Source organism: Equus caballus, chromosome 1, assembly GCF_041296265.1.
Source record: "Equus caballus isolate H_3958 breed thoroughbred chromosome 1, TB-T2T, whole genome shotgun sequence".
NCBI classification, from domain to species: domain Eukaryota; kingdom Metazoa; phylum Chordata; class Mammalia; order Perissodactyla; family Equidae; genus Equus; species Equus caballus.
In genome coordinates this window covers 27,156,110-27,173,453 of record NC_091684.1, presented here as the reverse complement: position 1 = coordinate 27,173,453, position 17,344 = coordinate 27,156,110, and the positions used below count along the sequence as shown (strand labels likewise).

Sequence of the window (17,344 nt, the reverse complement as noted above, 5' to 3'; positions counted from 1 at the left end):
TTTGTTAATTCTCAAGCTTAAACGTTTATTTTCTCTTAGGCTTCCTGCCTGCTGTACATTTCAATCAGTCCTTTCTTCTATTTATCCAGTCAGTCAGTCAATCAATCAATCAAGGAAATAGGTATTTAGCACCTACTATGTGCTAAAGGTTCTAGAGGAAGTGAAATGACCAAGTCACTTAAAAGTATGTCTTTTTAATTTAAATTTTATTTATTGTGAAATTTTTGAATAGGTAATACATTCCTGTGGTTCAGAATTGAAAAGGCATGGAAGAGCAAACAGGGAGAAGTCCCTTTCTCTGGTTTCTTTGAACTCTGCAGTCTAGCTTTCACCTCACATAACCAAATCCTATGGCATTATGTAACTGTTCTCGTTAACAATCTTGTTTCTTACAATTCTCTTCTTGCCTGACTTTTGTGACACACTCTCTTCTTTCTCTGTGCTCTTCATCACCTTTTCTTTGTCTTCCAGTCACCGGAAATGTTGACATTTCTTAGTTTTAACCCCCTTATCTCTGTTCTTTATCTTGATGATCTTGTAGCTAGTCGTAGCTTCAACTGTTGCATATTTAAAGACGATTCCAAAACTGGCGTAGTAGGGCTTGTATAGAGCACAAATTCTAAAAGTCATATCGATTGGGTTCAAATCTCAGTGCTGACACTGATTAATTTTGTTACTTAACATTTCTAAGCCCACTTTTCCTCATTTCTAAAACAAGGAGGATGCTACCTATCTAACTGGGGTTGTTAAGACAGTTAAAAGAAGTGACGTGTGTATAGCACTTGTCCCAGTACCTGAGCCGTGGTCAGGGTTCAGTGGATGGTTGCTATTGCTACTATTATTGTTTTATTGTTGTCAGTTCGTGCTCTGAGGTCTCATTTTCCACTTGAGTGTTCCCTTCCTTCTCATTTCGTTCAGGCCTGTGTCCCAGTATCATCTCATCAGAGCTCCCTCTTTCTGATAAATATCCGTAAAGTAGCCTCCATGCCCACCTCAGATACTCCCTATCTCCTCACCTTTCTTTGTTTTTCTTCATAACATTCATCACAACCAGACACATTTGTTTACTGTCTTCTCAGAATGTAAGCTCCTTGAGAGCAGAGACATTATCTCTTTGTTCACTGAGATATACCCAGCTTCTAGAACAGTTCCTGGCACATCGTAGATGATTAATATGTACCCGTTGAGTGTGGACTAAAGATTGTAAACTCAGGGCTGGCCCAGTGGCACAGCGGTTAAGTTTGCACGTTCTGCTTCTCAGTGGCTCAGAGTTCACCAGTTTGGATCCTGGGTGCGGACATGGCACCACTTGGCAAAAGCCATGCTATGATACACGTCCCATATATAAAGTGGAGGAAGATGGGCATGGATGTGAGCTCAGGGCCAGTCTTCCTCGGCAAAAAGAGGAGGATTGGCAGCAGTTAGCTCAGGGCTAATCTTCCTCAAAAAAAAAAAAGTTCCGTAAGGGCCTAATGAGCCTTGTGGTCTCTAGCTCCGTTTCCTTTCTTCCTACTTGCCTGCCATCACCAGTGTGTTTATCCTCAAGAACATCTCTGAAACTATCATAGTGGTGTTGATAAATCTTTAGTTTCATCAGAATAAAATGTAAATACCTCATTTTGACTTTGAAGCCCTCATGGTGCTACCCATTGGCCACAGTAAACCTTTCTAGCTTCATCTCCCACTAGCCGCTTTGTTCCCAGTTCACGTTCCAATATTGGGTATAATCACCATTACTCACACCAACTCCGAGGTTTCTTGCCTCTGTGCATTGTTTCAGCCACCTCTCTCTGGCATGCCGTCCCCATCCTGTCTATTAAATTCTTATCTTTCCTTGTCTTTTCCTTTCTAAGACTAAGCTCATGTTTCACCTCTTCTGAGAAATCCTCCCGCCTCCTGCCATCTTCTCCGTACTTTGTACTCTGCAGCAGCGCTTAGCCCTGAATAGCTTGTCCATAAGTCATTGACTCCTCAGGTATCTTCCAGGCACTTACTATATTTGCTCTGTATTGTGGGAATATAAAGATGCATCTGGTTTAGGTTTTACCTTCAAACAACGTATAGTCCAGTGTGGAAGAAAATACGTGCACATGAATAGTCTAAATAAAAAATAGAAAATGGTAAGTTCCATGTGGGAGAGACAGATAACAGTTAATAAGTGCCATCTATTGAGTGCCTAGTATGTGTTAAGTGCCTCATTATCACATTTAATCCTCACATAGCAACCCGGTGAGATATTATCCCTATTTTATGGCAGAAGAATGAAATGATTCTGTAATACAGACAAGTAACTGAGCCAAGTTATCAGTTCATGTGGCTGAGCCAAGACTTGAACCTAGGGCTGTGCATAGCCTGTGATCCTGACTGTTGAGCAGTCTGGGCTTCCTTAGGATAATATACAGAGAAAATGTTTTGGGCAAATAGTTTATCTCGGCTATCAGAGTAAATTCTCTTTGTAACACCAACACATAATTTCTTTCTCCCTTCCTTTTTAAGACACTGGAAGAAGAGTTTGCCAGGAAACTGCAGGAACAGGAAGTGTTCTTTAAAATGACCGGGGAGTCTGAATGCCTTAACCCCTCAACACAGAGCCGGATTTCCAAATTCTATCCTGTTCCTAGCTTGCATTCCACTGGATCGTAACAATGGGAAGCATTCTGTGGTTGGGTTTGGCTTTTTACATATGTCATTCTGTTCTCTTCATCTTCTGCCACAGTCTGTAGTAGAGAGCTCAAGAAGACAATCACCGGCCTCACCTTCTAGGTGTTTCTCTGTTTTTCTGTTTTGTTTGTTTAGCAAAGATGAAGGGAAAGGAACTAAGACAGATGCTTGGCCATGTTGGCAATGTGGCATCTTGCAGTAATTCCCTAAGGTGATTATGTTTATTAATCTTAAAAATTGTGTTCTTTAGACACTGTTACCTGAAAAACTACTAGAAATATAGTGTTTAAAGTTATTTTAGAAAGCCTGTTACAGCACTAAGTATTAGTAATTATCTTTTTACCTGACCCAGCTTCTCAGTGATGCCTAAATTCCACAGTTGAAACTCCTGTAGAGAGTTGGAGTAATTTTCTTTTGGTGAATCAGCTCTCTTGAAAAAGGTATGAGTTGCTCAAAATATATTGATTCAGTAAATAAATCGGTTTTATCTTTAAACAGCAACAAATTCTTTTCAAAAAGAAAAATTATTTCAGTAATTTTTCTAAAATAATTACCTGTGTAGGCATGAACTAATCATTCAGGGTGCTAGTTTTATTAAGATAGTGCCTAAAACACTAAATTTCAGTCAAGTCTAAAATAGGATTTTGTTTTTTGATCCAACAGGGACAGAACATCCTTAGCATTAAGCATTATTGTTTTATAAATTTTGCTATTACCATTTGATAGAGATTTTCATCCTAAAATGTATGTTATACAAAGTAGGAAAGATGAAAAAAAAAGTAGCTTTTAGATGTCCAAACTGGAAATGTAAAACTCACCAAATTAAAAGAAATATAAATATAACTGTCCCAGCTTATTTCCTAAAATAGCGCATGAGCTGGTTAAATGACTTCTCCCATCTTAGCAAATTCTGTTCGTTTGAAACTCTGTCAGAGGCCTGCAGGCTGTGTTATATTTATAAATGTATTTTCTGAAATTAATGTTAAAAGTGACATTTGTTCAGAATACTTTTTAAAAAAGAATTTAAGTAAAATATTTAGGCAGATGTCAGAAATGACTTTTTGTTGTTTTGAAAATACAATCATTTGTATTTTGGGTATATTTTGTCCCATGTTTAAATTGTTTAGTTTAATCTGAGTGGGAAAAGCCTTACACTTTATCATGTGGTTGCTGATATGTGTAATTATTAATGAAATGTTCACTCTTAGTCCCTCTTGAGGCTTAGAATTTCAAGCACGTTTCAGGTCAAACAGTATTATAAACTGTGCTTTGCTGTGTGAGAGGGCACGTTTGTAAATGATGCTTGCTGCCTGCCCTTTGCAACCTACTAGGTACCAAATTGTACAAGTTTCACCTTTTAGTTATATTACATTTGAGGCTGGTGAAAAATTTAAATGTAACTTTGTGGGAACACTGATTCACATTAAGAACATGTAAATATCTGTAGCACTTTCTTGCGATTAATTTGAAAACTTTGAATGCTGAACCTTTTTTTGTCAGTGGTTTAATGGTTTAAAAATGCACGTGATTTTAGTTTTGTAATTGTTTTGACAAGCATAATTTACTTGGACAGCTTTGTAGGTAGCCTTAACTTCTGGCCAAGTTTGTTTTTTATATAAATATATATACATATATATATATTATGTATGGTTGTAAATTCATACACTTATCACATGAATATGTTACTGTATACAAAGCTCTTTTAATGCTTTATTCTCAAATGCTGGGTTGAAAAATGTTTTGAAAGCCTTTTAAAATATATATCTTTATAAAGTAATATTCAGGATGATGATGGAAATTGTTTATATTGTTATGATAAAAATGACAGTATAATCTTACTCAGTTTATTTAATGATTTATTTTAAGGTGGAGAGAAGAGGAGGGTTCTCATACCACTTTCTCCTTTGAAATTTTCAGTTTATTGGCTTTTAAAAAATTAATACTTAAAGCAGTGGACATTTTTTCAGGATCATTTAAATGATATTCTGTCTGCTGCATAGTGTGTGACACATAATTAATTTGGTTTGGATATTTGATTCTTTTTATTCCTTTCAACTTGACATTGAGAGGATTGAATAAAGGAACGAGGCTCCGAGTAGGATGGTTACAGTCTGCTAAGTTTACTAGCAACGCTTGCATCTCCCTTAAAACTGCCCTTTGGACTCAGTGTTAGGCTTGCGTTCTCTTTCAGATGTGGCCATATTCATTTGGGTGCAGGACTACAAAATGATACATAATGTAGAAATGAAACATTCATTTTAATACGTAAAGTTACATAAATCTTTTCAGAAAGTGTTTTGTTATAGAATATGCTGTTTGTACCCATCCCTGCCGACTTCTTGTTAGGTCCTATATGCAAATAAATAATAGTGATCTTTCTTCCTGCATGAAGTGTAGGTGGGGAGTGAGGGAGGGGCACAGACTTCTTTGAAATCAAAGATTACAGTCAAATCCATTCCTGATTTGATTGTTTCCTTGCTGTGGCAGAATGTGCTATGAAATGCATAAAAGAAAGTCTCTGTATGTGTACCCCAATTACTTAGCCTCCCCTCTTCTCCCTGCGTGCTGCAGCTACACCAGACCGCCACACTTCTGCAGGTCGAGCGCACAGAGCTGGTTGCACCGGGTTGCCTTTCCTAGTCCTGTCAATCCGTGGTTGGGCGTGAACTGCTGAGTTAGCTGCTATTCTATATGGAGTCACAATTAAGCTTTTTCTTACCCTTTTCTATGGGGAAGCTATAGGGTGGGTAAGGAGGAAATTTAGAGTGCTTATACTTTGCTGAAAATATTAGGACTTTCCTGTGACAGGATACAGCAAATTGTAACTAAATATAAACCAGAACCAGAGCTACCTCTAAGTAGTGTTTCCTCAAGCACAAAGCTCTCAGGCACATGAGACCCGCTGTGATGGAGGGTCTCTGATTTCTTGAGCATCAGCGAGTTTCAGAAGTGACTGTCTTTTGTACTCTTCTAGTTCCCTTGTAACTACACACTTTTCCCCATTCCACACTGTGCTTACATGACAAAGACTCTCCTGAGAAGCCAAATTCAGTCAAATGATTAGCTAGAGATACTGTTGATTAATGGAAAACCTGGAACTGAGGTGAAAGAGGAGAGTTCGTTCCAGTTCGAATAGTCTTCTGATTAAATCAGTCAGTTCTTTTCTGGGAAATGATCTTTTATAGGAAATGGGATATTTTAAATGCATTTCTTAAGTTGAAGGCACAACAGTTAATGCCTCTATTGCTGTTCTCTGGCTGACATGGTTTTGATACAGCTTTAAAACTTCTGCTACTAAGCCTGGGATAGAATGTTATACCAGTTTTAAATGTTGGCTGCAGCTTTTTGTGATCCTTCTCTGATTTGCGGTGTAATAACTTCACAAGCTACATTTTCAGAAAGAATTTTCTTTCAGATAATGCCTCTTGTTTATTTGGGAGCAACATGTCTTTTCAATATGGGATTGACAAATGAAAAATAAAGTTATTTCTTAATCTGTTTTGGGAAGCAGTCTTTCCTTGAGAATCTTTGAAACTAGATTTTCCTGCGTGACAGTCTTGCAGCCTTTTTGGTCCTGGTTGTATTTTAACACTTGCAGCCCTCCAGGTCTGCTGGCGCTCTCAGACTCGCGCGTATCCCTCACCGTCTGTAGCCACCACGCAGGAAGGTTGTTTTTACTGGGAACTTGGAGGGGATGTCTTTCAGCACACACACTCCTCCTTGGGGAGGTGCTTTAAATATTTCCATCAACATATATACATGTACATATTTTTTATTTCATTTTTTTCCCTTGGGATGGATTTTATCACCAAACATTTCACAAACCATATGACCTCACGTTTGCTAAAAATACCCTCTTTTTGTCATTGATATGTTCATGCAAGATCCAGTAGACACTAGGCAGCATCACTTGGCAAATGTTCAGCTTGGCTGGAGAGAGGCATATAGCATGTCATTTTCTAATCCAGGAGCATTGCGTATTATTGAGCTCATTCTTGACCTTTTTTTCTTTTTTTTAAATGAAACAAAAGGGGCTGAGATCTATCGCCATCCAGCTGAGGACATATCTCATACCTCCCCATCCTTTTTCTGGGTCCTGTCCAGAGGAGGTAGCAGGTTTGGACTTTTACCCTATTTCACTTGGTCATAGACTCAATGAAGACTTGGCTAGCCTAGAAAGGTAAATCTAGTAACTAGCGGGAAACTCCTCAGTCTGATTAATCAAGATAACAGTCATTCAAGGGACATCATACTTGAGCCCCTGAAGCTACTATTACAGAAATGAATGGACTCAGCTTTTAGGTAAAACTAAAATATTAAAAAGGCATGATGCAGTCATTCATTATACACAATGATAATTTTATTAGACAGTAAGAAGTTGTTTGAAATTCTGAAGGCCTATAAACTCATTTTTTGGGATTCCCGTGTTGATCCATAGCAGGTAGCGATCAGGATGTGATAAAGGAGGCAGACAGACCAGGCAGCGTGTTTAGTGCTTGCCTGGTTGGTGCTGCTAGCAATGGTTTGATACATTAGACTACATGTGTGTTTTTCCCAGGATAATACGTGAGACACTCAGGAGAAAATAAACAATCCAGTCTTTTAGAAGAGTAGAGGTGTAGAAGCAATTTAATTTAACTCCGTTTTTAATTGCCCAGCAATTGAGTGTCATAGGTTGTAACAAATTCACAAGTTGGCCAAGTGTAGCCTCTTCTGAAACTAAGGGTCTGATTTTACCATACATTTCTGTGGAGCATTTGATATTTGTGGATTTTTCCTTAATAGGAGTTTTGGTATTCCAAATATTATTACTTGCCCTGCGGTTGTAACTCCTTTGCACCAGGATACATCACTGCATTGATTCCAAATAATTTTGTTGCTTATCTGTTGCATATGTGTTTATTTCAAGTAACTTATGCTTAGGGAAACTCCAGATGGTTTGTAATATGGCCAGGTAGAGTTAGTAGTTGCAGATAAAGATCTGCCTTTAAAGATCTCAACGATTAAACAAAATGCCACGAACTGTGTCCCAAGATTCAACCGTTTTGTTTTCTTGTGTTTATAATAGTGTTAGAGTCAAACCAAAAAACCCAAAATGTTTTCTTCCTTCCCTCCCTCCCTCCCTTTTACTTTTGTTAGATGGATCACATTAAACGTAATATTAAAAAAGAAAAAAAACCCTTTAATTGGAAATTTTGCAATTGAAATGACTTTTCATCTAATAGACCAGGTAAATGTTTTTAGACATTGAAAAGTGCTTAAAAACCAACTGCGCCCAGTCCTTGTGCATTTCCTAAGTGCAGAACAGAGTGACATCTTTCGCCGGCATCAGGTATCCTATTTCCCTCTCTCCCTTCCTTTCTTCCTTGCCCGTTGCCCTTCTTTTTCTCTTTGCTGCAGTCTAGTTCAGTAGAACATAGCTATCAACTCTAGCACAGACCTACGGATACACATCATAGCTACAGTCCATCAACCTCTCTAAGCAAGTGGAGATATGATTTGTAGTGAGAAATAACTATTAGAAAGCCTGTCACCACCTTCAGTGGAAGTGAATTTCTTAACTTTTTCTGTTGCAAGAGTTGCTTCTTAGACAACTCTTTCCTGTGACTAGAGAATGCAGAGTGAACAGGGGAGCAAGGGGCCAGTAGCACAGCCTCAGAGCATTAACCAGAACACACCCCACCCATGGCACCCCTGGAAGCCACCCCCATCCTCGTCTTCCATTTTCTGGGCTCATTTTTAGGCAAAGCTCAAGGACTCCTGAGCCAACTTTTACGTAACTGGCTTTCCTGGGTGGGGGTTTGAACTAAGTGTTAAAGAAGCCAAGGGGCTCAGTTCTAGATAGCAGAGAAGTCAGACTCATTCTACAACGCTGCAACTACTCAAGTCCACCCACAGAGCTGTTTCAGATTGCATATCTTTGACCGAATTCTGTGTAGATAGTTCCAGACTAACACAAGAGTTCTAGTTGCCTATTGGCTGTGCTGTCTCAGGAGGCCGCAGAGAATCCAGCTTTTACCCTCTGGAGAGATTCTGACCTAAGTGCCATAAGCCATTGCAAGAACGGGTCCGGGGCTGTTCCGCCAAGGGTAGCTCATGGCTTGGTGGCGACACTTCTCCTTCTCCTCCTCCCAGCATAGACCTGGTCGCCTGAAAGTTAGAAGATGAATAGGAAGTTAAAAGATATCTTGTGGCCTGGGGAGACTTCAGCTTGGGCAATTACGGCAAGCGCGACCACGGCAAAACTGGCTTGAAAGATGAACTCTTTTGTAAGACTCTGTTTACTTAAATTGTTCGCCTTATTTCATTACCAGATGGGTTCTCCTTTTCCTCTTGCGCCGGCACTCTCCTTCCTCTCTCCCCAGCTTTCATTTGATTGTTATGCAAATTACGTTTGTTGGCAGCGTCTGCCTTTAGTAATTGGCATTTGCCTTAATTTCCAGGCTCAGTCTGGAACAAATTGCCCACTTCTCTGTGGAGTGTCAGCCTCCCAGCTCTCCAGAAACTGTGGCAGCCAAGCCTTACCTCTGTCTCCTTTTTCTCCCTTGTGCCCTCGGGGGCCGGGTGACCCAGGCCGACCTGGTGGTCCAGCAGGACCCCTGTCACCTAGGAGGACAGATAGGGGCGTGCTAAGTGAAGCAGGAGTGTGGGGCCTGGAGAGAGATGGAGGAGCGAGAGGTTGTTGTCACATAGGATCTTGGTGGCTGTTTCCTGCCACTGCTTACCTTTGGGTCCTGGGATGCCCACCTCTCCCTTCTGCCCAGGGGGTCCTGGAATGGCTCCATAAGCTGCAAGGGGGGAAAAACTGGCCTTAGACTAGAGATCACCCTGAAGCTTGGGAGGTAAAGTGATTTGTTCAAAGTAACACAGGTAGGAAGTGGGAGAGTTTGGACTTATAAGAGGAAAACAAAGCTTAGATTTTATGAAATTCTCAGCATCTCCATTGTTAACAACTGGAGGTTTTTCGGGAGACTGATTTCTCTGGCGCAGCCCCCATGGGAGGCTGTGAGGCAGGTTAAGTGTCAGGAAAGCAATCGGGGGGAACGCCCTTACTTCGGAAGAAGTCCATGAGGTCCTCGGTCACGTTGCTGTAGGCAGAGAAGACCTTGCTGATGCCGGGGGGCCCCTGGGGTCCAGGCCGGCCTGGTGGGCCCTGGACAGTGTAGGCCATTCCTTGTAGCAGGCCCTGACCTGTAAAACACCCAGAGTGTGGGCACCCTTTTCACAGCGGGGTACAGTGCCCACTGTTGTCTAACTCCTGCTGCAAGGAGATGACACTCAGGGCGGCAAGGGAAAGGCCCTGCCCCTCCTCTGTCTCCCCTGGTCACTGGCTCTGTCTCTGCCTCAGTGGGCTTTCATCAAAGGCTTCTGGACTGCATCCCTGGGCTGTAAGCCACAGGGAGAAAAGGCTTCTTAGCCAACACCCTCCCTCAGCCCCGCCAGGAGACCATCATAATCACAGAGACTCTTCTGAGACCCACACAGGTTAGTTGGGAAGGCAAAGGCCAGAGACCCCCACATGCTGCATTCCCTGCAGTGGCTCCAGTCCTGACGGGGCCCCTCGAACTAAGCTGGCTGAGAATGAGGTGGGGCCTCCTGTCTTCAGTCCCTGCCCATCGGATTCCAGAATTGCTGTCCTCACAGCCTGGGTGCTCCGAAAATGAGAGGGTGAGTCTCCGGAGCCTGGATGTGGAGATGCTCTCGTGCTCCCCCCTCCACCCCCATAGCACAGAGATCTAAGTGTCCCAACTTACGCTGCAAGCTCTCGGACACCCGAACAGCCAGCTCGTTGTAATCCAGACCTCCAGCAAAGCCAGCCCCAAAATATCCGCCATTGCCACCATACATGCCATTTCCTGCTGCTGCCCCATAGCCTCGGCCCAGGCCCATGTCCAGGCCAAAGGCTCCCCCTTCGCCCAGAGAGCCTTCGCTGGCTCCTCCTATGCCCATTGAAGAGCTGTAGGAGCTGCCTGAGGAGGAGCTGCTACCCCGACTGTAGGGGCCATCCATGGACACTAGGCGGCTGTCCCCAGGTGGTCCCTGGGGCCCGGGAGGGCCTGGGGGACCAACGATGAAGCTGCGCACATCAGGACCTGTGGGAGGAAGCTGCATCAGTGGGAGCTCGGGTCTGGGAGGAGAGAAAGAAGACCTCTCCCAGGGTGTCAGGACAGGAACGTCCAGGCACTTGTGCACCGGGGGCGGGCGCCAGGTGGGAAGAAACTGGCTTTCCCCGCCACCGAGGGGCTCCCAGGTAGCTGGCCTCCAGGGGCCTCCAAGCCCCTGCTGCCCCTCTTACGGGGAGAAGCAAGGTCTGGGAAGGGGCACAGGAGGCACAGCAGTGTCAGGGGCACCTACTCGTGAGGTAGCTGATCAGTTCGCTCCGGAAGCTGTCGGTGTTTTCAGCTGCATATGTCGCCAGAGCTCCTGAGACACCCGGAGGCCCTCGAGGGCCTGGGGGACCAGGAGGGCCTGGAGGGCCTGGGATGGATGACAAGCCGGCCGCTGAGTGGGAGGCAAGAGAGAGAGAAAGATCAGGCATCATCTGCTGAGACCGCTGAGTCCCCGGCCCGGGCTCAGGGCCGCTGTTGGCCCCCCCACCCCTGTGGAAAGGAGGGCTTTAGGCCGCCCCGGGTGAGGGGAGGAGTGAACGGAGGCCCGTGGCACGCCCACTTCCTGGTATCCCTCACACTCCCCATTCTGAGCCTCATCTCAGCCTTCCTCCGCTGAGAGCTGGAGCTCCCGGCTCACACCTGCTCACCTACAGCTCCTGAGGCCTCTAATGGCGGCACCTGGAGCACTGTCTCTCCCCACTCTCCCCCTCAGTGCCGAAAGCATGTCCCTCTCCAGGGCCCCAGTGCCCACCCTGGACATGCTCCAGGAGGACTTGGTGACTGGTGAATGGATTCAGCTCTCCACGCTGCCCTTGCTAGAACCTGTGAGAGCACCAAGGCTGGGCTGCCATCCTCTGCCCTTCTCACCCCTGCTGTCCGCGCCTTACTATGCAAGTAAGATGAGAGGTCCTCCACGCTGATGCTGGACCACGCGTTGCCTGGGATCCCTGGGGGCCCAGGGGGGCCTGGGGGCCCAATGATGCCTCTGAACTCAGACCCTGAGACATCAAGGGAGAGCAAGGAGTCAGCCATGGCCTGGGCCAAGGGGCTCTGCCTTCTGTCCCAAACCACTTGGACAGATGTCCCCTGCTCAGCCTTACCTTGGAGCAAGGAGAGGAGCTCCTCATAGGATGTTCCCGGCAAGCCAGGGGGCCCTGGGGGGCCAGGAAGCCCAATGCTGATTCCAGAACCTGGGGAACAAAATCCCAAGTTGTGATGGATTCAGATCAGACAGAGAAAGGCAAATGGAACCTCCTGTCAGAGAGGAAGCCAGACACAGGAGTGCTGTGGACAGAAGGGGCCCCAAGGAAGGGAAAAGAGAGGGGCAGCGGGAAGAGCCATGCAGAGAGAGTCACTCAGAGAGAGGGTCCCGAGTGAGGACACTGGGGTCCTAGGAAGAGGGCAAGTCAAAAATGCCCAGACCCTTCATCCTGCTGGGTGTGTGGGGGGGTGCATGTGCGTGCACACGTGTAGAGAAGTGTGCGTGTATGTGGGGAAGTGTATGTGTGTGTCTACGGGTGGTCCCTGACTTACAGCAGTTTGACTTATGCTTTTTCAGCTTTATGATGGCGTGAAAGGGATACGCATTCAGTAGAAAGGAACTGTGCTTTGAATTCTGATCTTTTCCCAGGCTAGTGACATGCAGTATGCTACTCTCATGACGCTGGCAGCAGCAGCGACCGCAGCTCCCTGTCACCACGCGATCACAAGGGTGAACAGCCAATACACTCACACCCATTCTGTACCCAGACGACCATGCTGTCACTGTCAGTACAATATTCAATAAACAACATGAGATAGTCAACACTATTATAAACTAGGCTCGTGTTAGATGATTCTGCCCAGCCGTAGGCTAATGCAAGGGTTCTGAGCCGTTTATGCAGGCTGGGCCCAGCTATGACGTTCGGGAGGTTAGGGGCCTTAAATGCATTTTCAACTCGTGATACTTTCTACTTAGGATGGGTTTATTGGGATGTAATCTTATAAATCGAGGAAGATCTGTAAAGAGAAGCGTGTGGGTGTGTGAATGGAGAAGTGTATGTGTGTGTCTGTGTAGAGAAGTGTGAGTCGTGTGCAAACTCCATGCAGGACGGTGCCCAAGACACTCCTTTTGGTTTCCCTTGCCAGGCTCCTTGACCTGCTCTGGGGCCACAGGTCTGAATAGCCCTGAACTCCACTCCTTCCCTCTGGATTTGGGGCAGCCTGACAGGAGAGGGTCGGTGGGACCACTTCAGGGAAGTTCAGCACCCATGTCCCCAGCCAGGCCTCGTGACCACCCCTGCCTGCAGAGGGCAGGCCGGGAGGGCAGACACTCACTCGACATGTAGCTGAGAATGCGACTGCTCAGCTCTGCGTAGTCCAAAGACTGGAGGGACCAATCGCCACCGGCTCCTGGTGGCCCCGGGGGACCCTGAGGGCCCATCAGATACTGACGCAGGTACTGACGCACCTCATCCCCTGAAAGGAGAGGAGGCGCTAGCATGGACGCACCCCAGCCATGGGGCTCCCATGCCACTGGCCAGCCACAGCCTGGTCTCCCCACACAGACTGGCTCCCGAGCGATGTGTGAGCTCTGGGTTCCCAGGCCCACGGTGGGGGGCGGTCAGCAAGCTCTCAGGTACCCGAAGTGGCACCTGCCTGGTAGCCTGGCATGGGGGGCATAGGGGAGATTCGCTGCCCCCTTTCCAGTCAGCTGCTGACTTGCAAACAGCCAGGAGCAATGAGGGAGGGGTCCTTGTTCCAAAGGACCACCTCCCCTTTGCAGCCCTCACCAGGCTCAGACCAGGACAAGACGTGCCTGCCAAGTGCGGTCAGGAGACAGCAAAGGCGCTCCCACCCTCCAGCCCTCCGCAGGCCACTCACGCTGCAGCATGGCCAGGATGTCCTCAGAAGAGACGGAGGCCAACGACAGGCCGATGCTGGTCCCCGAAGCTGTCAAGAAGGAACCCTCGGGTTACCGCTGCTCTGTACAGAAGCAGCCCCCTCATTACTCCAGAATCACAGAGACCTGGTCAGCTCGCTGTGCCCATTTGGGGGCAATGAACGAATGGGGGCATCAGGAGGCTATCTTGAAAGCAGGAAAGGGCAAAGGTGGTTTTTGATTTTGTTTGGGAAGAAATGCAGTCTGTTTCCAAGAGTATGCTAACTCCTACCAGATCCTTCCAACCTGAAAGATGCCTTTTTATATACTTAGGACACCTCTGTCAACTGCAAGAGGGCTGTCTTAAAAATGGCTGTGCAGCGTGGCCTCTGTTCTCAGTCTGACAAACCCTTTCTGAAGCTCGGTCCCGGTGGCTGGTTACCGCGAGTTCAGAACTGAGCATCACATTCAGAAGGGAGGCAAAGCGAACAGCAGATTCAGAGCCGAGGCCCCAGGAACAGCGGCGGACCCTGGGAGGAAGGGGTGCTTCCAGGGGTGGGGAGAGGCTTACTCTGTAAGTAGCTCACGACGAGGCTTGCCAGCTCCGAGTAGTCAAAAGTCTCACCCCTGATGGTGGTGACAGGCCCTGGGGGACCAGGTGGGCCTGGGGGACCCTGAACTCCAGAGAAATAAGACCTAATGATGTCACCTGCCAACAAAGAAAGAAAGCAAAGTCAAGCCCCCAAGAGGGCATGTCTTCCCCACGGATGACATACCCACCCAACCCCATTCAGGGCCCAAGGCACAGCCAGCAGGAAGCCTAGACTCCCCTTGTTACAGATGGACAAACGGAGGCAGAGGCCTGTGCTGGGTCAGGTGGTGCTCGAGAGCTGTGGACCAGCAAGACTCCCGTCAGCTCCCCATTTGACAAAGCTCTGGTGCCCTCACATCCACGGGGATCACAGGGATGAGGTTGGGGGAGTGCGCGCAGGTGTGAAAATGTGCGTGTGTGTGGCTGTGTGTGCATGTGGACGAGTGTGTGAGTCCCTCCTGGGGTGAGGATGAGGCTACGTGTGTGGACAGTGGGAGCTCATAGACTTACAGCCCTAGGTCCAGGGGTGAAAGACCTGAGCCTGGCCGTATAGACTGTTGCCCCCCAACACACACACACACACACACACACACCCCACTCACACATGCACACTGCCCTCCTCTGACCCGGGCACTCACTCTGCATGTAGTCAGAGATGTACTGCTGAATCTCCAGGCCAGAGCTGCTGAGAGAGCCTGGAGGCCCAGGGGGCCCCGGGGGGCCTGGCGGGCCTGGCAGGAACACGGTGCTGGATGGTGATCCCCCTGCAGGAAGAAAGCCTGCTGAGCTGTGTCTCCACCCTGGGGTCAGACAAAGGGCCAGGTCCTGCTTCCAGGGTCTCAGGAAGGAGGCTCTTTCTCAGCAGGGAAAACAGGACAGTGGCAAAGAGACGGGTCCCCCCACAAAGGGAGGAAAGGAGTGCCTGTAGCAGCCACTGTCTGAAATGGGAGCTCTCCAGGCTCCTTCCTTTCCTTCGGCAACCTGCTCACCACCCCTCACGGACCCCTCGTCTCAGAACCCCCCTGGCTCCCAGGGTCTGTTCTCTTCTCCATCATTCGTCATCAGCATTGTTCATCGTCTTTATCATCCTGGGGTCCTTCCCTCCCACCCACCCCCGATCTTGTAACCTCTGTAAAGGCAGCTCAGAAATCCTAGCACGTGGAGAAAGTACTGACTTAACACTGAACCATGGGGAAATGAATGAACGAATGAATTCATTCATTGGCACGACCAGCCTCGCTTGAAGAAAGGGAGGAACTTTGGTCACTTCTGGTTCTTACCTTGAGAGTGACCACCAGGAACACCAACAGCACCTGGGACTCCAGGATCACCTGAAATCCAAAACAAGGAGCCCTGTTTGTATCACCTCCTCCAGGAAGCCCTCCTTAGTTAAGCACAACCACACCTATCAGTCTGTGACTCAGTAGTTGTCCCCTGTCTCTTAGTCTGTTTCTGCAATGATACCACGAGCTCCCTGTGGGCAGAGACTATATCCCACAGCCCCGCCCCTTTTTCCCTCCAGCTTTTCCTTTCTGCAGCCTCTTCTTCCTCCCAAGCCTCTAGCACCAATAAGTACTGGCTGCACTCTATTCAGGCTCTGAGAGCCAGCCGTGCTCCCACTCCTCACCGCCTTCTCGGCTGCTCCCTCACTGACCTTTGTCACCTTTGGGTCCCTGAGGGCCGGGTGGGCCTGGCGGTCCCTGCAGGTTGAGTCCGAGAGAACCGGAATCTGGAAGCCAACCACACACACAGTGCAGTCAGCCAGGGCTGGGAGAGGCTGCAGCCAGAGGCAGCCATGGCGCGGGGCTCGGCACTTACCTGAGGCTGAGAACCCTGGGAGGCCCCGCTCGCCTTAGGAACACACCGAGAGGGGAACAGTCCGCTGTGCTCTCCTCGCTCTCCCCAGGCCCCAGCCCTGGACCCCACCTCCACCTCCCCTCCCGAGGCTCCCCAAGACTCATGACTGCTGGGGCTGCGCTGCCCTTTGGGCAGTACCTAGAGCTGCCACACACACACACATAAATTCTCAACCATTCACAGAGACACACACTCTGATCTGCTCTCGCTTGTTTGGACCAAACTCATTCCCAAGAAGCTCAAGGCTCTTGGAAGGTCAGCTCTCGCCACCCCCACCCCTACCCCATGTTTGGTTTAATGTCAGCTCTACTGTACCTTGGTGTCCTCGGGGGCCTGGGGGGCCTGAGGGAAGAAGGCAAAGAGTTGTGAGACACAACCAACCAGGTGTTGTGGCTTCAAGGGGCCCATGGGGGAGGGGATGGGCTCCAGGGCTGGAGCAGACATAGAGCTTGGGGTTCCTCATGCCTCTCCACCCACCAGGCCAACGCAGAGGCAGGATTCTTTATAGAGTTTCTGACCACCATGCCTTCCCCCACCCCGTGCTCTAGACTGCTGAGCTCCTAACAGGACAAGGAGGATGAAGAAACGCCCCAGCTCATCCAGCCTCATCCAAACTCTCCTGGCCACCAGTTGGGTAAGCAGGAGGCACATATAGGCTCCTGTGCTCCCTAAGACACTGTTCTCACCTTGGTCTCCCTTGGGGCCTGGGGGGCCAGGTGGGCCTGGAGGGCCAGAGAAGAAGGTCTCTGCAGAGGAAAGAAATATTCTGAGTGTGGATGCAATGATGCTGGTGAGGGTGTAGCACCTAGCACAGTGCCTGTCATACTGTGGATGCTCAATCAATTCTTGTCAAATGGATGGTGGATGGGTGGATGGATGGTGGAAGGATGATGGATGAATGGATGGATGGTGAGTGGATGGATGGTGGATGGATCGTGGATGGATGGTGGATGGATCGTGGATGGATGGATGGATGGATCGTGGATGGATGGTGGATGGATCGTGGATGGATGGATGGATGGATCGTGGATGGATGGTGGATGGATGATGGATGGATGGATGGATGGATCGTGGATGGATGGTGGATGGATCGTGGATGGATGGTGGATGGATCGTGGATGGATGGTGGATGGATGATGGATGGATGGATGGATGGATCGTGGATGGATGGTGGATGGATCGTGGATGGATGGTGGATGGATCGTGGATGGATGGTGGATGGATGATGGATGGATGGATGGATGGTGAGTGGATGGATGGTGG

General features: G+C 47.9%; 2 protein-coding genes across 5 annotated transcripts in view; one reads left to right on the top strand and one right to left on the bottom strand.

Moving 5' to 3' along the window:
* Nucleotides 1–6,160, top strand: part of SLK (STE20 like kinase) — a 56,030-nt gene extending 49,870 nt beyond the window's left edge. For all 4 annotated transcript variants that reach the window (XM_001497715.7, XM_001497698.7, XM_070221225.1 and 1 more), the window contains one exon: nt 2,497–6,160. In XM_001497715.7, coding sequence (XP_001497765.1) covers nt 2,497–2,643 — 147 coding nt within the window. In that variant the 3' untranslated portion in view covers nt 2,644–6,160. The remainder of the gene's footprint in view (nt 1–2,496) is intronic.
* A 1,662-nt stretch (nt 6,161–7,822) lies between these two features.
* Nucleotides 7,823–17,344, bottom strand: part of COL17A1 (collagen type XVII alpha 1 chain) — a 51,197-nt gene continuing 41,675 nt past the window's right edge. Inside the window, exons 41-56 of the mRNA XM_014733101.3 lie at nt 16,768–16,827; nt 16,397–16,423; nt 15,879–15,953; nt 15,505–15,555; nt 14,863–14,988; nt 14,204–14,341; nt 13,635–13,703; nt 13,089–13,229; nt 11,873–11,962; nt 11,660–11,770; nt 11,017–11,163; nt 10,416–10,754; nt 9,715–9,852; nt 9,387–9,449; nt 9,187–9,267; nt 7,823–8,811 (exon numbers count right to left, since the gene is read on the bottom strand). Of these exons, the coding sequence (XP_014588587.3) occupies nt 8,756–8,811; nt 9,187–9,267; nt 9,387–9,449; nt 9,715–9,852; nt 10,416–10,754; nt 11,017–11,163; nt 11,660–11,770; nt 11,873–11,962; nt 13,089–13,229; nt 13,635–13,703; nt 14,204–14,341; nt 14,863–14,988; nt 15,505–15,555; nt 15,879–15,953; nt 16,397–16,423; nt 16,768–16,827 (1,712 nt within the window). The 3' untranslated portion in view covers nt 7,823–8,755. The remainder of the gene's footprint in view (nt 8,812–9,186; nt 9,268–9,386; nt 9,450–9,714; nt 9,853–10,415; nt 10,755–11,016; nt 11,164–11,659; nt 11,771–11,872; nt 11,963–13,088; nt 13,230–13,634; nt 13,704–14,203; nt 14,342–14,862; nt 14,989–15,504; nt 15,556–15,878; nt 15,954–16,396; nt 16,424–16,767; nt 16,828–17,344) is intronic.